Consider the following 16,258-nt stretch of genomic DNA (forward strand, 5'->3'; position numbering starts at 1 on the left):
TAACAAAAGCCTATAGCAAACATGACACTAAGTAGTAAAATATTAAAAGCTTTCCCCCGAGAAAGGGAGCAAAACTAGCACAACTGGTATCATCCTTGTAGGTAACACTGTACTAAAGGTCTCTAGCCAGTACAAAAGTCTATAAAAATGTATGGATCAGAAAGGAACAAAAAAATTTATTATTCATATTATAAGATTACATATGGAGAAATTTCAAAAGAATCTATAGATAACCTGTAAGAGGTAATAGTTGAATTTAACAAGGTCACTAGAATCAAGGTCAATATACAAAAATCAATTCATTTTATTTCTATACCAGCAACAAATTAAAAATGAAATTAAAATATTACCATTTATAACAGCATAAAAATCAAATGCCTAGAATAGACATAATGAAGATATGCAAGACTTCTACATAGAAAACTATAAAACACCGAGAACAATTTAAGATAAATAAAATAAAGGATATAAATGGATTGAAGAACTTAATAAAGATCTAAATTATCCTTAAGTTGATTCCTAGAATCAATGCAATACAACTTAAAATGAGAGTAAGGATTTTTAAAGACATTAGTAAGCTGACTGTAAAATTTATATGGCTACCCAGATTTGATCACTACACATTTTCTGCTTATATCAAAATATTACATGTACCCCATAAATATGTACAACTATTATATATCCATAAAAATTAAAAATAAAAAAATAAAATAAATTTATATGGAAAAGCAATGGGGCCAAGAACAGCCAACATAAACAAAGAAGCACAAAGAGAATTGAGGGACTTATACTACTAAAGATTTGTTATAAAGTTACAGTAATTAAGAGAGTATGATATTTGAACAGAATAGAGAATCCAGAAGCAGACCTGCATATACATGGACACTTAATTCATGACAAAGATAACAACAGCAATACAGAGTAGTAGAGAAAGAATGGCCTTTCAATAAATGGTTCTGGGTCAATTGGATATACATATGGAAAATATTATAACAGAGTTGAGCAACATCTTCATACCATATACAAAAACAATTCCAAGTGAATTGTAGACCTAGATGTAACAGGTAAAATAATATAGTTTCTGGAAGAAATTATCTTGGGTTGAGGAAAGATTTCTTAAATAGAACAGACATACATACTAACCATAAAGAAAACATAAATTGGGCTGTATTAAGAGCTTCTGTTTATTAACACATTAGGAGAGCAGAAAAGAAAATCACAGATCGGGGGAAGATATTTACCTATAGTCAACAAATGACTCATTTCTAGAATGGTTTAAAGAAGCTTTATAAATAAGACAAGAACTGAATGGTTTAAGGAACTCTTATAAATAAGAAAAGAAAAACCCAGTAGAAAAAAATGTACCAAAAATTTGAACAATCACATCTCCAGAGAGAATATCCAAAAGGCCAGCCAGCATATGAAAAAGTGCTCAATCTCATTGATCAAAGGCCAATGCAAATTAAAACTATTCTGAGCTGAAATTTTCCTACATTGCTTGTAAGGATTAAATTGGCACAATCATTTTGGAAAATTGTTTGGCAGTCTCAACTAAGTTTACCTTAAACATATCCTATGACACAGTAATTAAACTCCTTTGGTCTAGATCCAAGAAATACATAAACATATTTCCTAAAAGATATGTACAAGAATCGTTATTGAAGCTTTTAGTCATAATAGCCAAAAACTTGAAACAACCTAAATATCCTTCAACAGAATAAACTGTCGTATATTCAAACAATACCAATAAAATGATCAAATCACTGCTATATGAAACAACATGCAGTTAAATCTCTCAAACATAAGTGAAAAAAAGCCTGAGAGAGAAGAGTTCATATTGTATGATTCAAATTTATATGAAGTTCAAAAACAGACTAAAGTTATTAATGACATGAGAAGTCAGGGTAACCGTAGCGTTTACGCAGAAAAGGGTGTTAACATCTGGGAAGGGACAAGCTGAGGGCTGCGGGGATGCTGTTGATACTGTGTGTCTTGGCCTGAGAAGTGATTCCATAGGTGGCGTTTTCTGAATATTCATTAAGCTATGTAATTATAATCTGTGTACTTTTCCTGAATATGTACTGTGATTCAATTTAAAGAAATATTAAAGAAGAAGAGAGTGCAAAATCAGAGGATGGAAGAGCGAGCCATCTCTGGGTTTGAGAGCAGCAGCGACTCTGGTAGTGCGCCCCCTGGTGGTAATAGCCGGAAAGAAAAAGTGGTGGAGCCTGGCGGGATCTCAAAATGAGGTTTCCAATGATTCCTAAACTGTGTGTGTACCAGCAGAACCAAAGGGAGCACGTGGACTGGGGCAGTGGAGATTTCACCAGTGTGGATGGTTGGCTTATGACCTAAGTACTCCTTCCCTCTCCCCAACTTCCCACCATCACATCACTTCTTTCTACTGGGAAAAATCCAAACTTGAAAATGAGGAGGTAGGATTTGTGCGGATAATAGCTAGAGTTACTCTTTCCAACAATCCAGCAGAGTGGGGCCTTGTGGCCAGAACTCGAGTTGAGTTTTAGAAAATAAAGAAAGATCTCTTACTCATCTAAATTGGAGGACTGAGATTCTTACCAGATACATGGAAATAACAAGTCTGCTTTTTTGTTGTTGTTGTTGAAGAGCTTCCTCCTTCCCCCTCATCCTCTTTTTGCACAGTTCCTTCCCAATCATCACACTTGAATCTGATATGCCTTAAGGATGGCCTTATGCATATAACCCAGGATTTACTACATTCTCTTCTTCTTTAATACTTCTTTAAATTGAGGCATAAATATATATTCCATATCCCTCAAATTTATTCTCATGTACTAAAATGAACATGTATCAGGAATTCTGTCCTCCCCAAAAAGACACGTTACTTAAGTTCACTAGACCTTTCTGTATTCTGCTGGCCCGTCTGGGAAGTTGGCCGGTACGTTCGTCTTTCTCTGCAGAGTTGTCCATGTCAGCAAAGTTCTGTGGCATGATCCATTTGTTTGGTGAAAACCTCTACTGCATGTTCTTCTAAGCACCTGAAAGAGCAAAATACAGCACTTGTAGATATCATTCCACATTGTTGTTATAATAATTATGGTGACTGGATTCTGTTCCATCTGCAGGATAGACTGAGAAATCATGTGGGTGAAGGCTAAGATCTACCAAGTTCTGTGACCTCAAGTCTCAAGCATGTTGTTTGTGCTGCTTATAGTAGGAACTCTGTGAGAGTTCGCTGTTGATATTGCCTACAGCTTCCTGAATCTGTAGGTTTTATAGTTTTCATTAAATTTAGAAAATATCCAGCCATTATATTTTTTTTTTTTTTTTTTTTTGTTGAGACAGAGTCTCACTTTGTTGCCCAGGCTAGAGTGAGTGCCGTGGCGTCAGCTTAGCTCACAGCAACCTCAGACTCCTCGGCTTAAGCGATCCTACTGCCTCAGCCTCCCGAGTAGCTGGGACTACAGGCATGCGCCACCATGCCCGGCTAATTTTTTCTATATAGATTTTTAGTTGTCCATATAATGTCTTTCTATTTTTAGTAGAGACGGGGTCTCACTCAGGCTGGTCTCGAACTCCTGACCTTGAGCGATCCACCCGCCTCGGCCTCCCAGAGTGCTAGGATTACAGGCGTGAGCCACCGCGCCCGGCCCAGCCATTATTTTTCAAATACTTTTTTTGCCTTTTACCCACTAGGCCTTTCCTGGAACTACAATTATATGTATCAATGTATTAGGTCACTTCATATTTTCCCAAGGTCACTAAGATTCTGTGCAGTGTTTTTATTTTTTCAGTCTTTTTTTTTTCCCTCTCTGTGACTAATTTGTAGAGTCCATATTGTTATGTCTTCAACTTTACTGATCTTCTGAAGTGTTTAAGCTGCTGCAAATCCCATCTATTGTATTTTTTTAAATACTGTATTTTTCATTTCTAGAGGTTATATTTGAGCCCATTTTCTATATCTTCCATTTCTAGCCTCATCACATTCATGTTTTTTCCCTTACATCCTTGAGCATATTTGTAAGATTTATAATAGCTGCTTTAAAATCCTTTTCTACTAATTTTTTTTTTTATTTACTTATTTATTTTTGTGAGACAGAGTCTCGCTCTGTTGCCTGGGCCAGAGTGCCTTGGTGTCAGCCTAGCTCACAGCAACCTCAAACTTCTGGGCTCAAACGATCCTTCTGCCTCAGCCTCCCAAGTAGCTGGGATTACAGGCATGCGCCACCATGCCCGGCTAATTTTTTTCTATATATATTTTTAGCTGTCCAGCTAATTTCTTTCTATTTTTAGTAGAGACGGGTCTCGCTCTTGCTCAGGTTGGTCTTGAACTCCTGACCTCGAGCGATCCTCCCACCTCGGCCTCCCAGAGTGCTAAGATTACAGGCATGAGCCACCGCTCCTGGCCCTTTTCTACTAATTCTATGAGCTGTCATTTCTGGGACTGTTCCTATTGGTTCGTTTTCCTCTTGGATATGGATCGTGTTTTCCTATATCTTTTCATGTCTGGTAATTTTGTATTGGATACTGAACATTGTGAATGTTACATTGTTGAGAGCTAGATTTTGATGTATTCCTGTAAAGAATGTTGCAGTTTTTTTTCCTGGCACATTTTTCAGTAACTCGTAGATCCATTTCATCCTTTCAGGTCCAGGGGAGCTTTTGTTATGGGAATAATTTATCCCCACTACTAACGCATGACACTTCTTCAGACTCTACCCAATCCCTATCTAATATAGTGTCTCTCCATTTGGTTTATGGTAACATGAAATATTCCCAGTTCTGTGTAAGCCCCAGAAATTGTTCAGCCGACTGTTCTTGTGAGTCTTTCCCCAGTCTTAATTTCCTCTCGTGCTTGGGAAGACTTAAGGTGACCTTTCTTCAGATTTCTGAACATCTTCTGTACAGCACCCTCCTTTGGTGTTCTCCTTGTAAATTCCAGCCTCTTTGGCCTCCCTGAATTCTGATTTTAATCTCACCAACTCAGAAATCTGAAATTTGTTTGGATTCTCCCTTCTCTGCAATATGGCCTGGAAACTGCCCCCAGCACTAAGTGGGGGCAATTATAGGACTCACCTTGTTTTACTTCCCTCAGGGACTGCAGCACCACACTGCCTGTTACCCAATGTCTAAGAAGAGTTGTTTAACATATTTGTCTATTTTTTAATTGTTAACAGCAGGAGCACAATTTAATTCCCATAGCAATTAATTCCTCATGAGCAGACTTGCAGTTCCTTTTGCCCATTTATTTTCCTAAGAAATTTACACCATTTATATAATAAATACTAATGAATGAAGGATTGAATACATGATTTTATGCCCTCCTTGCACCCTTCCTATTTGTTCCTTACTTTATTCTATCACTCTCATAGCAGCAATCCTCAACCTTTTTTGGTTGACAATATATACTAAAATTCAATATTTAATAGAACTATTGTCAACGCTCAAGAAATTGAGATTTCAAAACAGAAATAAATCAGTAATGATCATAGCACAATCACCACTCCAGCTTAACAATGTCTTTTAGCGTCTATAGAAGCAACCTGTATTCACTTACCACCCTTCAGTGCCATGTTGTTGCTTTAGTAAGAACCATCTACTGCCCTGGCTGCAATAAAGCTGTTATTAAAAATGAATGAGTGTTCTAGAGTTATGAGTGATTAGAAAAAAATTAAGCTTCCTATTATACAGCAGTCCCCCATCCATGGTTTCACTTTCCGCAGTTTCACTTATCCACAGTTGACCACAGTCTGAAAATATTAAATGGAAAATTCCAGAAATAATTCATAAGCTTCAAATTGTGGACTGTTCTGAGTAGCATGACGAAATCTTGTGCTGTCCCAGTCTATCCTACAAGGGATGTGAAATCACCCTTGTCCAGTATATTCAAGCTGTATATGCTACCCCCGCCTGTTAGTCATTTAGTAGCCGCCACGGTTAGTCAGGGTATCAAGGTGCTTGTGTTCAAGTAATCCCTACTTTACTTAATAATGGCCCCAAAGCACAAGAGTAGCGATGCTGGCAATTTAAATATGCCAGAGAGAAGCTGTAAAGTATTTCCTGTAAGTGATAAGGTGAAAGTCCTCAATTTAATAAAGAGAGAAAAAAAGTGTATGGTGAGATTGCTAAGATCTATAGTAAGAATGAATCTTTTATACATGAAATTGTGAAGAGGAAAAAAGGTATTTGTGCTAGTTTTGCTGTCTCACCTCAAACTGCAAAAGTTATGGCCACAGAGCATAAGTGCTCAGTTGAGAAGGAAAAGGTATTAAATTTATGGGTGAAAGATAGAAACATATTCTGACTAACAGCAATCAAGTTTGGTACTATCTACGGTTTCGGGCATCCACTGGTTGTCTTGAAATGTATCCCCCTTGGTTAAGGGGGGGGACTACTGAAATAGCAATGTACACAGAGTTGAAATTTTGAAAACATAAGAAATTACAAAAAGTTTTAAAACAATCCATAATCCTACCACCAAGAAGCAATAATGCCTTCTAGTCTTCTCATATCATACCTGTGAAGTCAGGATGAGAGCAGGTGCATCCCAGATGTGAACAAACCACTGCCCAGGTGTGCCTCACTGGTACCCTTGTTTGTACAACTGATCATGACAGGATGGCATGGGCCTGAAATCTAAGAAAGGGCAGTGAAGGTATAGCCCCTTCCTAATCAACAGCATGTGTTTAAGCAATTCCCAGGTGGGGGCCAATGCAGTGGTCAGGAGTATCCAGTCCTGAATTTAAGGTTATGCCCTGCCACCTAATAGTTCTGATTTTGGATGAATAACTTAAACTTTTGAGCCCATTCCTCCTCCATAAACTGAGAATGATAACAATACGCTCCTCTCAGGGTGCCTGTGAGTATTAATATGATGATCCACATGAAATAGTTAATGCTGCCTGGCCTATAGTACGCTTTTATTAATGTTATATTTTAATGTATGCACAGAGATATTGTATTACAGCTTAAAATATTACAATAGCTATCATTTATTGAGCCCTTTCAGTCCTTAATGCCTTGTATAGAATACTTCATGCAATCCTTACAATAGCCCAATGAGGTATTATCACCATTTTACAGATGAGAAAACTAAGTTTAGAGGGAGGGGTTAAGTGACTTGCCCAAGGTCTCATCAAGAGTTGAATTAGGCTTTGAACCCAGGAAGTCTGACTTCTGCTCAGTCTGAATCTCTACAATAACCTCTCAGGCACACATTATATGTTAACATGCTAAATTTTGACATTTATCACCCCTGAGTGGGTATGGTTAGTTTTTTTAAAATTAGGATATTACATTAGTTTCTAAAATATAAAGCAAATATTTGACACTGTATTGAATTTTCACAGAATGCTAAGGTTCCCCAGAATCCAGTTTGAAAACTCCTGAGGCAGCTCACTGTTGTGCAGTTTCTAACTGCTAGAAAGTTCCTTCCTGTATCAAAGCTGATTATTTCTAATTTTTTTTATTCCTTCTAATTCTAACCCTTGGAATCAACTCAAAATAAGTCTGACTCCTCTTCCATATTGGTGATTTTCAAAATGTGAGTCATAGTCTATATTCTCTTGTGAAGTTTGTTATGTGCATGTGTGTGTGCTGGGTCACAATATAAAATGCACTTCTTACCCTGCATCACAGACAAAATGTTTGAAAGCCACTTTTCAATATGACTGTTCTTCAAGAATTTGAAGGCACCTGTCATATCCTACCACCTAAAGACTACTCCTCTACTTCACATTGGCTTCTGCAGTACTTCCTTGTAGCATGGAGGTCCCTTCTGCTCATGGTACTGGGCATCAACCTCTGGTCCTGTCACTAGATTCACCTATTCAAACCTTCTTGGGGATGACTTCCCTGACCACCCTCTTCTAAGAAGCTCTCTCTCTAGCCCTTTACCCTGCCTTACCTTTTCCAAAGCACACCTCACTACCCAACATTACATTGTATATTTATTACATTATTTGTTTATGATCCTCCTCAATAGAATGTCATCACTGAACCTTCAGCCTTTTTCTTGGCATATAGTAGTTGCTCAATAAATATTTGTGGAATGTGTAATAAATAATTGGGGAATGAATGAATACTGAAGGTAGACACATTTTAACAAGCATGTGTATAGAACTGCTCTTAATACAATTCTTTCCTTTAGGAGCTAGATTCTGTAAGTATTTAACTCACATGATCACAACTACAGGCATGCTTTCATTCTACCATCTCTGTTTTTGAAAAAATGTTATATATGCTACAGTATTATCACATATTTTATACATATTACTGTACATGGTATATCGATATATGCTAAACCATGTATACTGTTACTTTATGCGGAATTTTATGGGTTTGTATGAGTAGTTTTGACTGTAGGTGATTTTAATCAATTCAGCCATAATGCTGTCAGACATCTTGGAAGCAGTTTACATTTTTCAAAGTACTCTCAGGTAAATAACCCATTAGATATTTTTCATGGGCTGAGAAAGTGTGTCAGAGAACTGGAAGAAACTTAGCGGCCGGCTACGACCGCTAGATTCCAATCTCACCCTTTCATTTTACAGATGGGTAAATCGAGGCCCAGAACAGGGAGGACAGGACGCTTGCTGAGGGACAGCCAATGTGTTCAGCTCTTTGCCGTTCACCCACTGCCCGGCACCGGAGCCCCCAATCGTCTGTGCACTCGTGGAGGCTGAGATAGAGGGGTCAGATGCCCACTCCACTCACAGTAGCTCCGCGGAGAAGGCACGCCATGTGGGAGCACCGAGCACGCAGGGGCACCTTCCACAGTGGCCTCTTCCCGCCCGCGGGACACCACCTAGCTCCGCCCGGGAACTTCGCACGCACCCGCAGGCCGGGGGTCTCAGTGGGCAGCCCGTGCGGTGCGCCGCGTCCTCCTCCCACGACCTCAGGGACCGGTTCCCGCACCGCAACCGCCTCCTACCTCGTCGAGTCCCGAGGGCTGAATCTGCCCGCCCAACCTCTCCGTCACCATGGCAACCACAGGCCTAACATTCCAGCGTCCACCTTCCGTCCGCCGCTGAGTAACTCTAGCCAATGATATCCCCTGTTTCTCTAGCGTGAAAAGTTGTTGACCAATCCTTGGAGGCGTTTCAAAGCTCGCCAGGAAGCTGCCAAAATTTGGGGGTTCAGGTTAATTACGTCAGGACCCGTGGGGAGAGTAGAGATTTGTTTAGGCGACCCCTCAAAAATCTTGTGATAGACCAAAACCTTGTAATTTTGCCCACTCAAAAATCCTACTTTGAGAAAAAAACCTAAGAGAGTTGACATTCATCCAAGCCCTATTTATAATAGCAACTGACAACAAGGTTGATAAGGGGCAACTATCGAAGGGCAGCCACGTAGTATTCCTTGAGCTTCCCCTGCACGCCCCAGAGCGGTCACAGTGACCTTCTCACTCCCCTGCATAAAGTCCTCCAATGGCTTTATGGGATTAAACCCTCAAATATTATAAGCCATGGCTAGCCTGCTGGCCTTTGGGCAGTTCCTACAATATGCCAACTCGGTCCTCTCGCTAGTGTTCCCTCTGAGCGCTCTCCGCCCCAGGACCTGAACCCATAAGCGCCTCCCTCTCATTGTTGAGGCCTCGGCCCACAGGACATTTTATCACCTGTAAAGCCGGCATTGAGCCAGGTCTCACTCATTGCTGTGAGGCTCTGAAAGGACGTGCGTGCACGTGAAAATGATGAAAACTTGTTGTCATCTGTAAAGCTCCAAACCCATGTTAAAATATTACAGCTGTCCATTATGGAAGGACCTTCAGTACTGCTGGGAGGTTTGGTACACAGCACGGCCAACAGGTGCTCCGGGAGGGCAGGAAAGGTATGGCCGCGAGTACTCGCGAGGGCTTTGGGGAGAACTGGGTCTGGAAGGCCGTTTAGGACTTGAATATGTGGTGAGAGCGTGGGGTGCGGGGAAAGCAGGAGCAAAGCGCGAGAGGCGGCTATGAGGATAAGGAGGACGGTGGCAGGCGGCTGGGGCTGAGCCCACCTGTCGGGCAGGTGGAGGTAAGCAACCACCTGAGCTCTCTAGGACAGCCGGAGGGAGAGGAGGGCTTGCTGCAAGGTTCCTCCTGTGGCCGCTAGAGGGGACCCCTCCAGGTGAGCGCCGGCTCGGTCCCCAGGTTGCTCCCCTACGCTGCAAGCAAGCTTTGCGGCGCGGCCAGCAGCCGGGGGCTGTCCCGCCCACTCCCTCCTCGCAGCCACCCGCCTGCGCGATATGCCTGCAGCGTCTGACTGGCAGGCGGCCTGGCAAATCAAATCGCGGCCTTTGAAAGCAAAACACTGCAGCACCCTGGCAGCCCCGAGTTGGGAAGGAATTAAGGAGGCTGTGCCTCCGGGTTGCGCGGACAGTCCCGGTCATTTCTCAGAAACGTCTGATAAGTGAGCCTCAGAGGAGACGCCGCCGGTGAGTAGTAATTAAGACTGGGGGAAATTTAGCCTTCGTTTTTTTCAGGAAGAGCGAATGCGTTTATAATCATCTGATGTCCCCCAGCATGAATACCCTACCTTCTTGCTGTCACCAGCCTTGTTAGTTTGGGTCTCGTTGCCTCAGAATGTTCTTTCCATTTTTGCATCGAGGGTGAGAGGAGAGGGGCCATGGGATTGCCTTGATAAAGGTGATGCCCGGCTTTACCGAACCAGGAAGTGAAATGGAGTCACTTTGCCAAAATTACTCGTCTGCGTGCCGGCTTGCATTTCCTGCCAATAGCAGGTGGTGGAGTTAGCAGGTGGGATGAGGGGAGGCATTCTTGGTCTGCGCTGGCTGCTGGAACAGAGGTGCTGTGTTCTCCAGTGTAGTGTTTCCAACTCAGTGGGAGGGAACGGAAGTGTGTAACCCTTTCATGAGCCAAAGCCCAGAAACAGAAAGATTGGCGTGTGACTGGCACTCAACGCTAGAAGCCGAATCGTCAGGTGGTGGGAAAGGACGTGTTTTTTGTTGTTGTTGTTCAGGTAGAGCTAAATTCTAGTCCAGACCCTACCTTTAGTGGCCATAAGCCACGGTTCTCTCATCTGTAAAACATGCCTTGTGGGACTGGTGAAATAATTAATGGAGATAAGGGTGGGGGTGGGAGTGGAAGCAAGCATTTAATGAATTCTCCTCCTTTCTTGGATCAGTGACCACGTCTCTAACTGTGGGGTGGCTGCCAACAGAGTTGACTGCTTGCCTCTTGGACATAAGTTAGTCCTGGAAAAGTGCTTTGAAATCAAGAAAAGAGTGTCACCAGGCAAAGAATGTGTGCCTTTTAAGGGAGTACAACTTGCAAAGGGTTCGTCCAAGCCTTTCAGTCCAAACTCCCACCCAGCTGAGGGAGAGCCTTCTATCTTTGCAGGCCATGCCTCAGAGGCCCGGGGTTCTGGAGGCAGACGGGGAAACTGCTTTTCAAAAGCACATTAAACCACAGCAGTGCTAACCACCACAAACAAAAGCAAAACCAGAAAACCCCCTGGACAAACCAGCTGGTCTAAAGGAGGTCAGGAGGCCTGGATTCCCCCCACCCCCCTGGCATGTTCCCAAGGCCTGTTTGTTTTCTCTGACCTTCTGAGGGTGGGGCTGGGAATATGTTTGTTGTACCTCTGAGCTGTGGTTAATGAGGCCTGAGTGAGGCATTCTTGACTGTGAAGTGGCCACAGCGCACCTGGTGCCTCACATGCCTGCATTTCGTCAGTCGGTAGGGAAGTATGGAAGTCACTGTGCTGGGCTCCGGGCTAGAGGTCAGGAGGGAACGACAGAACAGAGGATTCAGCAAACACCTCACCGGAGTTCAACTACAGGTTAAATGCTTCCTAGGGCCTCTCAGAGGTAGAAAGAGCCCTGGGCCACTCTTAAGGCTCTCGTTATATTAAAAATGCTGAAACTGGGATACAGAAATTTAATAATGCTTTTCATACACACATAAAAGTATAGTGAAGGATAATTGTGAGATGTGAGTTACCTGATAAAGTTACCTCATGAGTGCGTACGTCTCATGTGTGTATGCTGAATGTACAACCTCATCTGGAGGTAGCAGCAATCATTTAATTTTGAGACCCTTTGACAAAGTGAAACCTGGGCCAAATGGTCTCCATAGCTGCCCCTGTGCTAAGCCTGCATCTCGTGTCTCTTAGTGGCAGACATGGTGTTTGCCCTATGACATATGCATGTGCTACTCATACCAGAACCAGAATTCCTGGGCCTAGGGCCTGATAACAGAAGGAACTGGAAGCTACAGGATAGACAGGAGGCAGCTTTGTGAAGCCTCAGGGCACGACAGAGACTGTGTCTGTTTGGCACACAGTGAGCCCTCCATAAATATTTGTTGAATGAATGAGTAAGAGAAAGAAATATGCATGAGTAAATGAAACAGGTGAAAATACAATTAATACTAATAATAGCTGACATTCATTTGCTGTGCCCACATTTTGCATACATTATTTCATCTAATTCTGACAACAGCCCTGTGCTGTACAATCATTATTATTTGTATTTTACAGCTGGGAGAACTGGCTGAAAAATTAAATGACCTGGCCAAGGTGAAACAGGTAGTACATTGCAGATCAAAAGCAATTTAAAACATTTTTATATTAAAATAAATGTAGACTATACATTAGAATGCCATTTTTTTTCTTTTATTATAAGAGGACCTCAAAGAAACCCTTAGCACTTGTTGTAGGGTTTTGGCTATGCCTCCTAGAACAGAAGGGACGTACTTTGTCTTTCTTTTCTATTTGGTAGGAAATGTTTGAGAAGCGCTGAATATATAAGTCCAATGAAGTTAACAGTGATTATCATCATTGCTGGTTTTGATGCCACATTATTAACCTCACTTCACAAATGAGGCAGCCGAATCTCTGAGAGGCTAAGTGATCTGGTCACACAAGTTTTCCACCTCCCTGTGTCACCTCAACTGTGTCAGGCTGACCCTCAATAGCAAGCCAATTCTTCCATCTTCCGTGGAGTTAACTCTCATTCTTTCCTTCCTAAGTTGAAACCCAGTGGTTCCCTTTTTATGGTAGTGGGGTTTTTTGTTTGTTTGTTTTGTTTTGTTTTGGAGACCTGAAGAAGTAGATTTAGGTAGTATCCTACTTCTTGTGTTGAGAGCCCATGGAAAAAAGGAGGATTTAAATTAGGGAATGATGGGAGCAAGAAAGCATAGTGGGAGAGGAAAGGGCATGTCTAAGGGCCAGGGAGAAAGCTTTTGAGGTAGATGAGTCATGTCTTTATTAAGGGGGACAGAGGCATGATAGAAATTTTTAGATGGCCTCACTTCTCATGGCCAGTTATGTTTTATCCTGATAGTATTCGCTTCTCGGGTAATACAGCTGGGCTCCATGTTCTATTGTTCATGCATTTTTAATGTGCCTCTCCACCATCCTAGAGTACCGCCAGAATCGGAAAACCTACCCTTGTCTGCCTGCTTGGGAGAGACACAGAAGTTGGCACTTCTGAGTGAAGCTGAGAAAGCTGTAAATCAGCCCGAAGAGTCTCGAAGTGCTCTTCCAGCGCGAGGGAGCAGAGATGGCTGCTGGAGGGAGGTGAACCCCACGAGGAAAGATGGCTTCTGGCCTGGGCCCAGCTTAGCAGCAGCTCCAGTTCCTCCGCCGGCCCGGTGGGGATGTGCCACTAGGCCACCATGGACGGAGCCCACAGCGCCACCCTGCAGCTGCAGCAGCTCCCGCCCACCAGCAGCACCGGCTCCATGAGCGAGGGCTCCTTCTCCTACAAGGCAAGGGCTTTTATTGGTTTTGGAATTTCCTATTTTTCTAACAAGAAAGTAACACACTGCCCCATTAGCTAACAGATATGTCCAGGGTATGCGTGCCTATCACTGGCAGAAACGGGCAGGCCCTCCATAGGTACAGGGAAACGTGATCAAAAGAAAAGAAATGCTCATTAAAATACATAAAAATAGAAGATTCCATTTTTTAATTGATCACTTAGAAGATTCAATTTTTTAAAAATTACCTACTCCATTACTGGAGACGATCTCTGTTCATATTTCAGTATATCTCCTTCTTGTCTTTTTCTGGTGTTATAAATTTGAGGTCACGTTGTACATAAAGTTTTGTATCTTGGTTGTTTCACTTAACCCGACTTGTGGAGTATTTCCCCGTGTCACTGAGTGGTGATTGAAAGCATGCTTTTTTTTGTTTTTTGGAGACAGAGTCTCGCTCTTTTTGCCCTGGCTAGAGAGCCATGGTGTCAGCCTAGCTCACAGCAACCTCAAACTCCTGGGCTTAAGCGATCCTTCTGCCTCAGCCTCCCAAGTAGCTGGGACTAGAGGCATGCGCCACCATGCCCAGCTAAGTTTTTCTATATATTTTTAGGTGTCCAGATAATTTCTTTCTATTTTTTTGGTAGAGACAGAATCTTGCTCTTGCTCAGGCTGGTCTCAAACTCCTGACCTCAAGCAATCCTCCCGCCTTGGCCTCCCAGAGTGCTAGGATTACAGGCGTGAGCCACCTCGCCTGGCTGAAAGCATGCTTTTTAAATGATGGCCCAATCATCTGCTGTGCTGCCGTATCAAAATTTGCTCAACAGGTCCCTTGTTGGATATTTAGGTTGTTTCTAATCTGGGGTGGCTATAATCAATGACATCCCAGAGTGCAAATCTTTGTGCTCGTCTCTGATAATTTCCTTAGATATAGTCATGTAGGTATAATGAACAGGTCAAAGGGAGTGAACCTTTTTAAAAATAGGGTTTTTTTTTTTTTTTTTTTTTTTGAGACAGAGTCTCACTCTGTTGCCCAGGCTAGAGTGAGTGCCATGGCGTCAGCCTAGCTCACAGCAACCTCAAACTCCTGAGCTCAAGGGATCCTCCTATCTCAGCCTCCCGAGTAGCTGGGACTACAGGCATGCACCACCATGCCCGGCTAATTTTTTCTATATATATTTTTAGCTGTCCATATAATTTCTTTCTATTTTTAGTAGAGATGGGGTCTCGCTCTTGCTCAGGCTGGTCTCGAACTCCTGAGCTCAAACGATCCGCCCACCTCGGCCTCCCAGAGTGCTAGGATTACAGGCGTGAGCCACCACGCCCGGCCTAAAAATAGGGGTTTTAATGTCTAATTGTTTCTAAATACCTATCAATGTAGCATCTGAAGGCTTGGATTTATTGAAAATCATTTTTATGACTCAATCAGAGACCGCTAATATCTTAGCCCTGAAGGAGACCTTAGAGGTCACCTCGTGGAACCCTCTCATTTTGTGAATTGGGAAAGTGAGGCTGAGAGATAGGAAGAGACATATTATCAGGTAGCAAGTTGAGAGGCAGAGCTAGAACTATTACTAGTTCTAGGTAATAATTATGATAACAACAATGACTAATATTTCTCAATCATTTATTCAATCCCAGCTACTGTGCTAAGTTCTTCGCATGCCTTTTCTCGGATAACTTTCACAGGAGCACTCTAAAATCGGTACAGATTTCCTCATCTGTAAAATAGGATAATAATAGCACCTGCCTCCTAGTGGTTGTGAGGATTAAATGACTTCATCTACGTGAAGCACTTAGAACCATGACTCACACATAATGGCCAGTGTTTCTCAAGTGCTTGCCATCCGCATCTTTATCCCCACTGTAGAGATGGGGAAACTGAGAGAGGTTCTGTGATGGCTAGTAAGTTGTGCAACCAGAATTTACATACAGGTCACATTGCCCATGGGACCCACGATCCTAACCACTGCACTGCCCTGCCTCTCCCTGCACTGGCTCCTCAGCCTGTGCTCACCCTGCTACACCACACCCCACTGGGGATCAGTAAACAGATTTCATCATTTTAGTTCCAACTGACCACACAGGCAGACTAAACGTGTGTGGAAATTATGAAAATTTGTCTGGAATTAGACTCATTCTAGAGCAAGAATTGACTCTGACGTTCACAGAAGACTCTGCCTTACCAAGGAGGACCTGGTAGCTCATGTCCAAAGTCAGATCGGTTTCAGGGCCAAGGTGGCATGTTCTCATCATTAGCATCTTGCTCCTTGATCTTCTGTTGTTTCCCCTCCCTGTGTGGCTACTCTGTTCTTCTACAGCTGTGATAGGAAAAGTATCAGACAAAAGAACTGGGAAACCTGGGTTCTTGGCCCAGCTCTGTCACCCTTGGCTGTGTGATCTTGGGCAAGTCTTGTTCCTTCTCTGTGCCTCCCTTTCTGTCTCTGTAAAATGAAGGGGTAGAGTTCATGGATGGTCCCCAATCCTAGCTTATCTCCCGAAATATCTGGGGAGCTCTGAAATATACAGATTTCTAGGCCCTGGACTCATCTCCCCCTGCCTTCACCCTTTAACCCC

At 42.7% G+C, this 16,258-nt stretch overlaps 2 protein-coding genes across 2 annotated transcripts in view; one reads left to right on the forward strand and one right to left on the reverse strand.

Annotated features, from left to right (window-relative positions):
• Positions 1-9,018, reverse strand: part of STPG1 (sperm tail PG-rich repeat containing 1) — a 46,131-nt gene extending 37,113 nt beyond the window's left edge. The window contains exons 1-2 of the mRNA XM_069479554.1: positions 8,912-9,018; positions 2,880-3,017 (exon numbers count right to left, since the gene is read on the reverse strand). Of these exons, the coding sequence (XP_069335655.1) occupies positions 2,880-3,017; positions 8,912-8,962 (189 nt within the window). The 5' untranslated portion in view covers positions 8,963-9,018. The remainder of the gene's footprint in view (positions 1-2,879; positions 3,018-8,911) is intronic.
• A 1,274-nt stretch (positions 9,019-10,292) lies between these two features.
• The window catches only part of NIPAL3 (NIPA like domain containing 3), a 47,671-nt gene continuing 41,705 nt past the window's right edge, over positions 10,293-16,258 (forward strand). Inside the window, exons 1-2 of the mRNA XM_069479553.1 lie at positions 10,293-10,395; positions 13,346-13,693. Of these exons, the coding sequence (XP_069335654.1) occupies positions 13,601-13,693 (93 nt within the window). The 5' untranslated portion in view covers positions 10,293-10,395; positions 13,346-13,600. The remainder of the gene's footprint in view (positions 10,396-13,345; positions 13,694-16,258) is intronic.

Source organism: Eulemur rufifrons, chromosome 8 (assembly GCF_041146395.1).
Source record: "Eulemur rufifrons isolate Redbay chromosome 8, OSU_ERuf_1, whole genome shotgun sequence".
Classification (NCBI taxonomy): domain Eukaryota; kingdom Metazoa; phylum Chordata; class Mammalia; order Primates; family Lemuridae; genus Eulemur; species Eulemur rufifrons.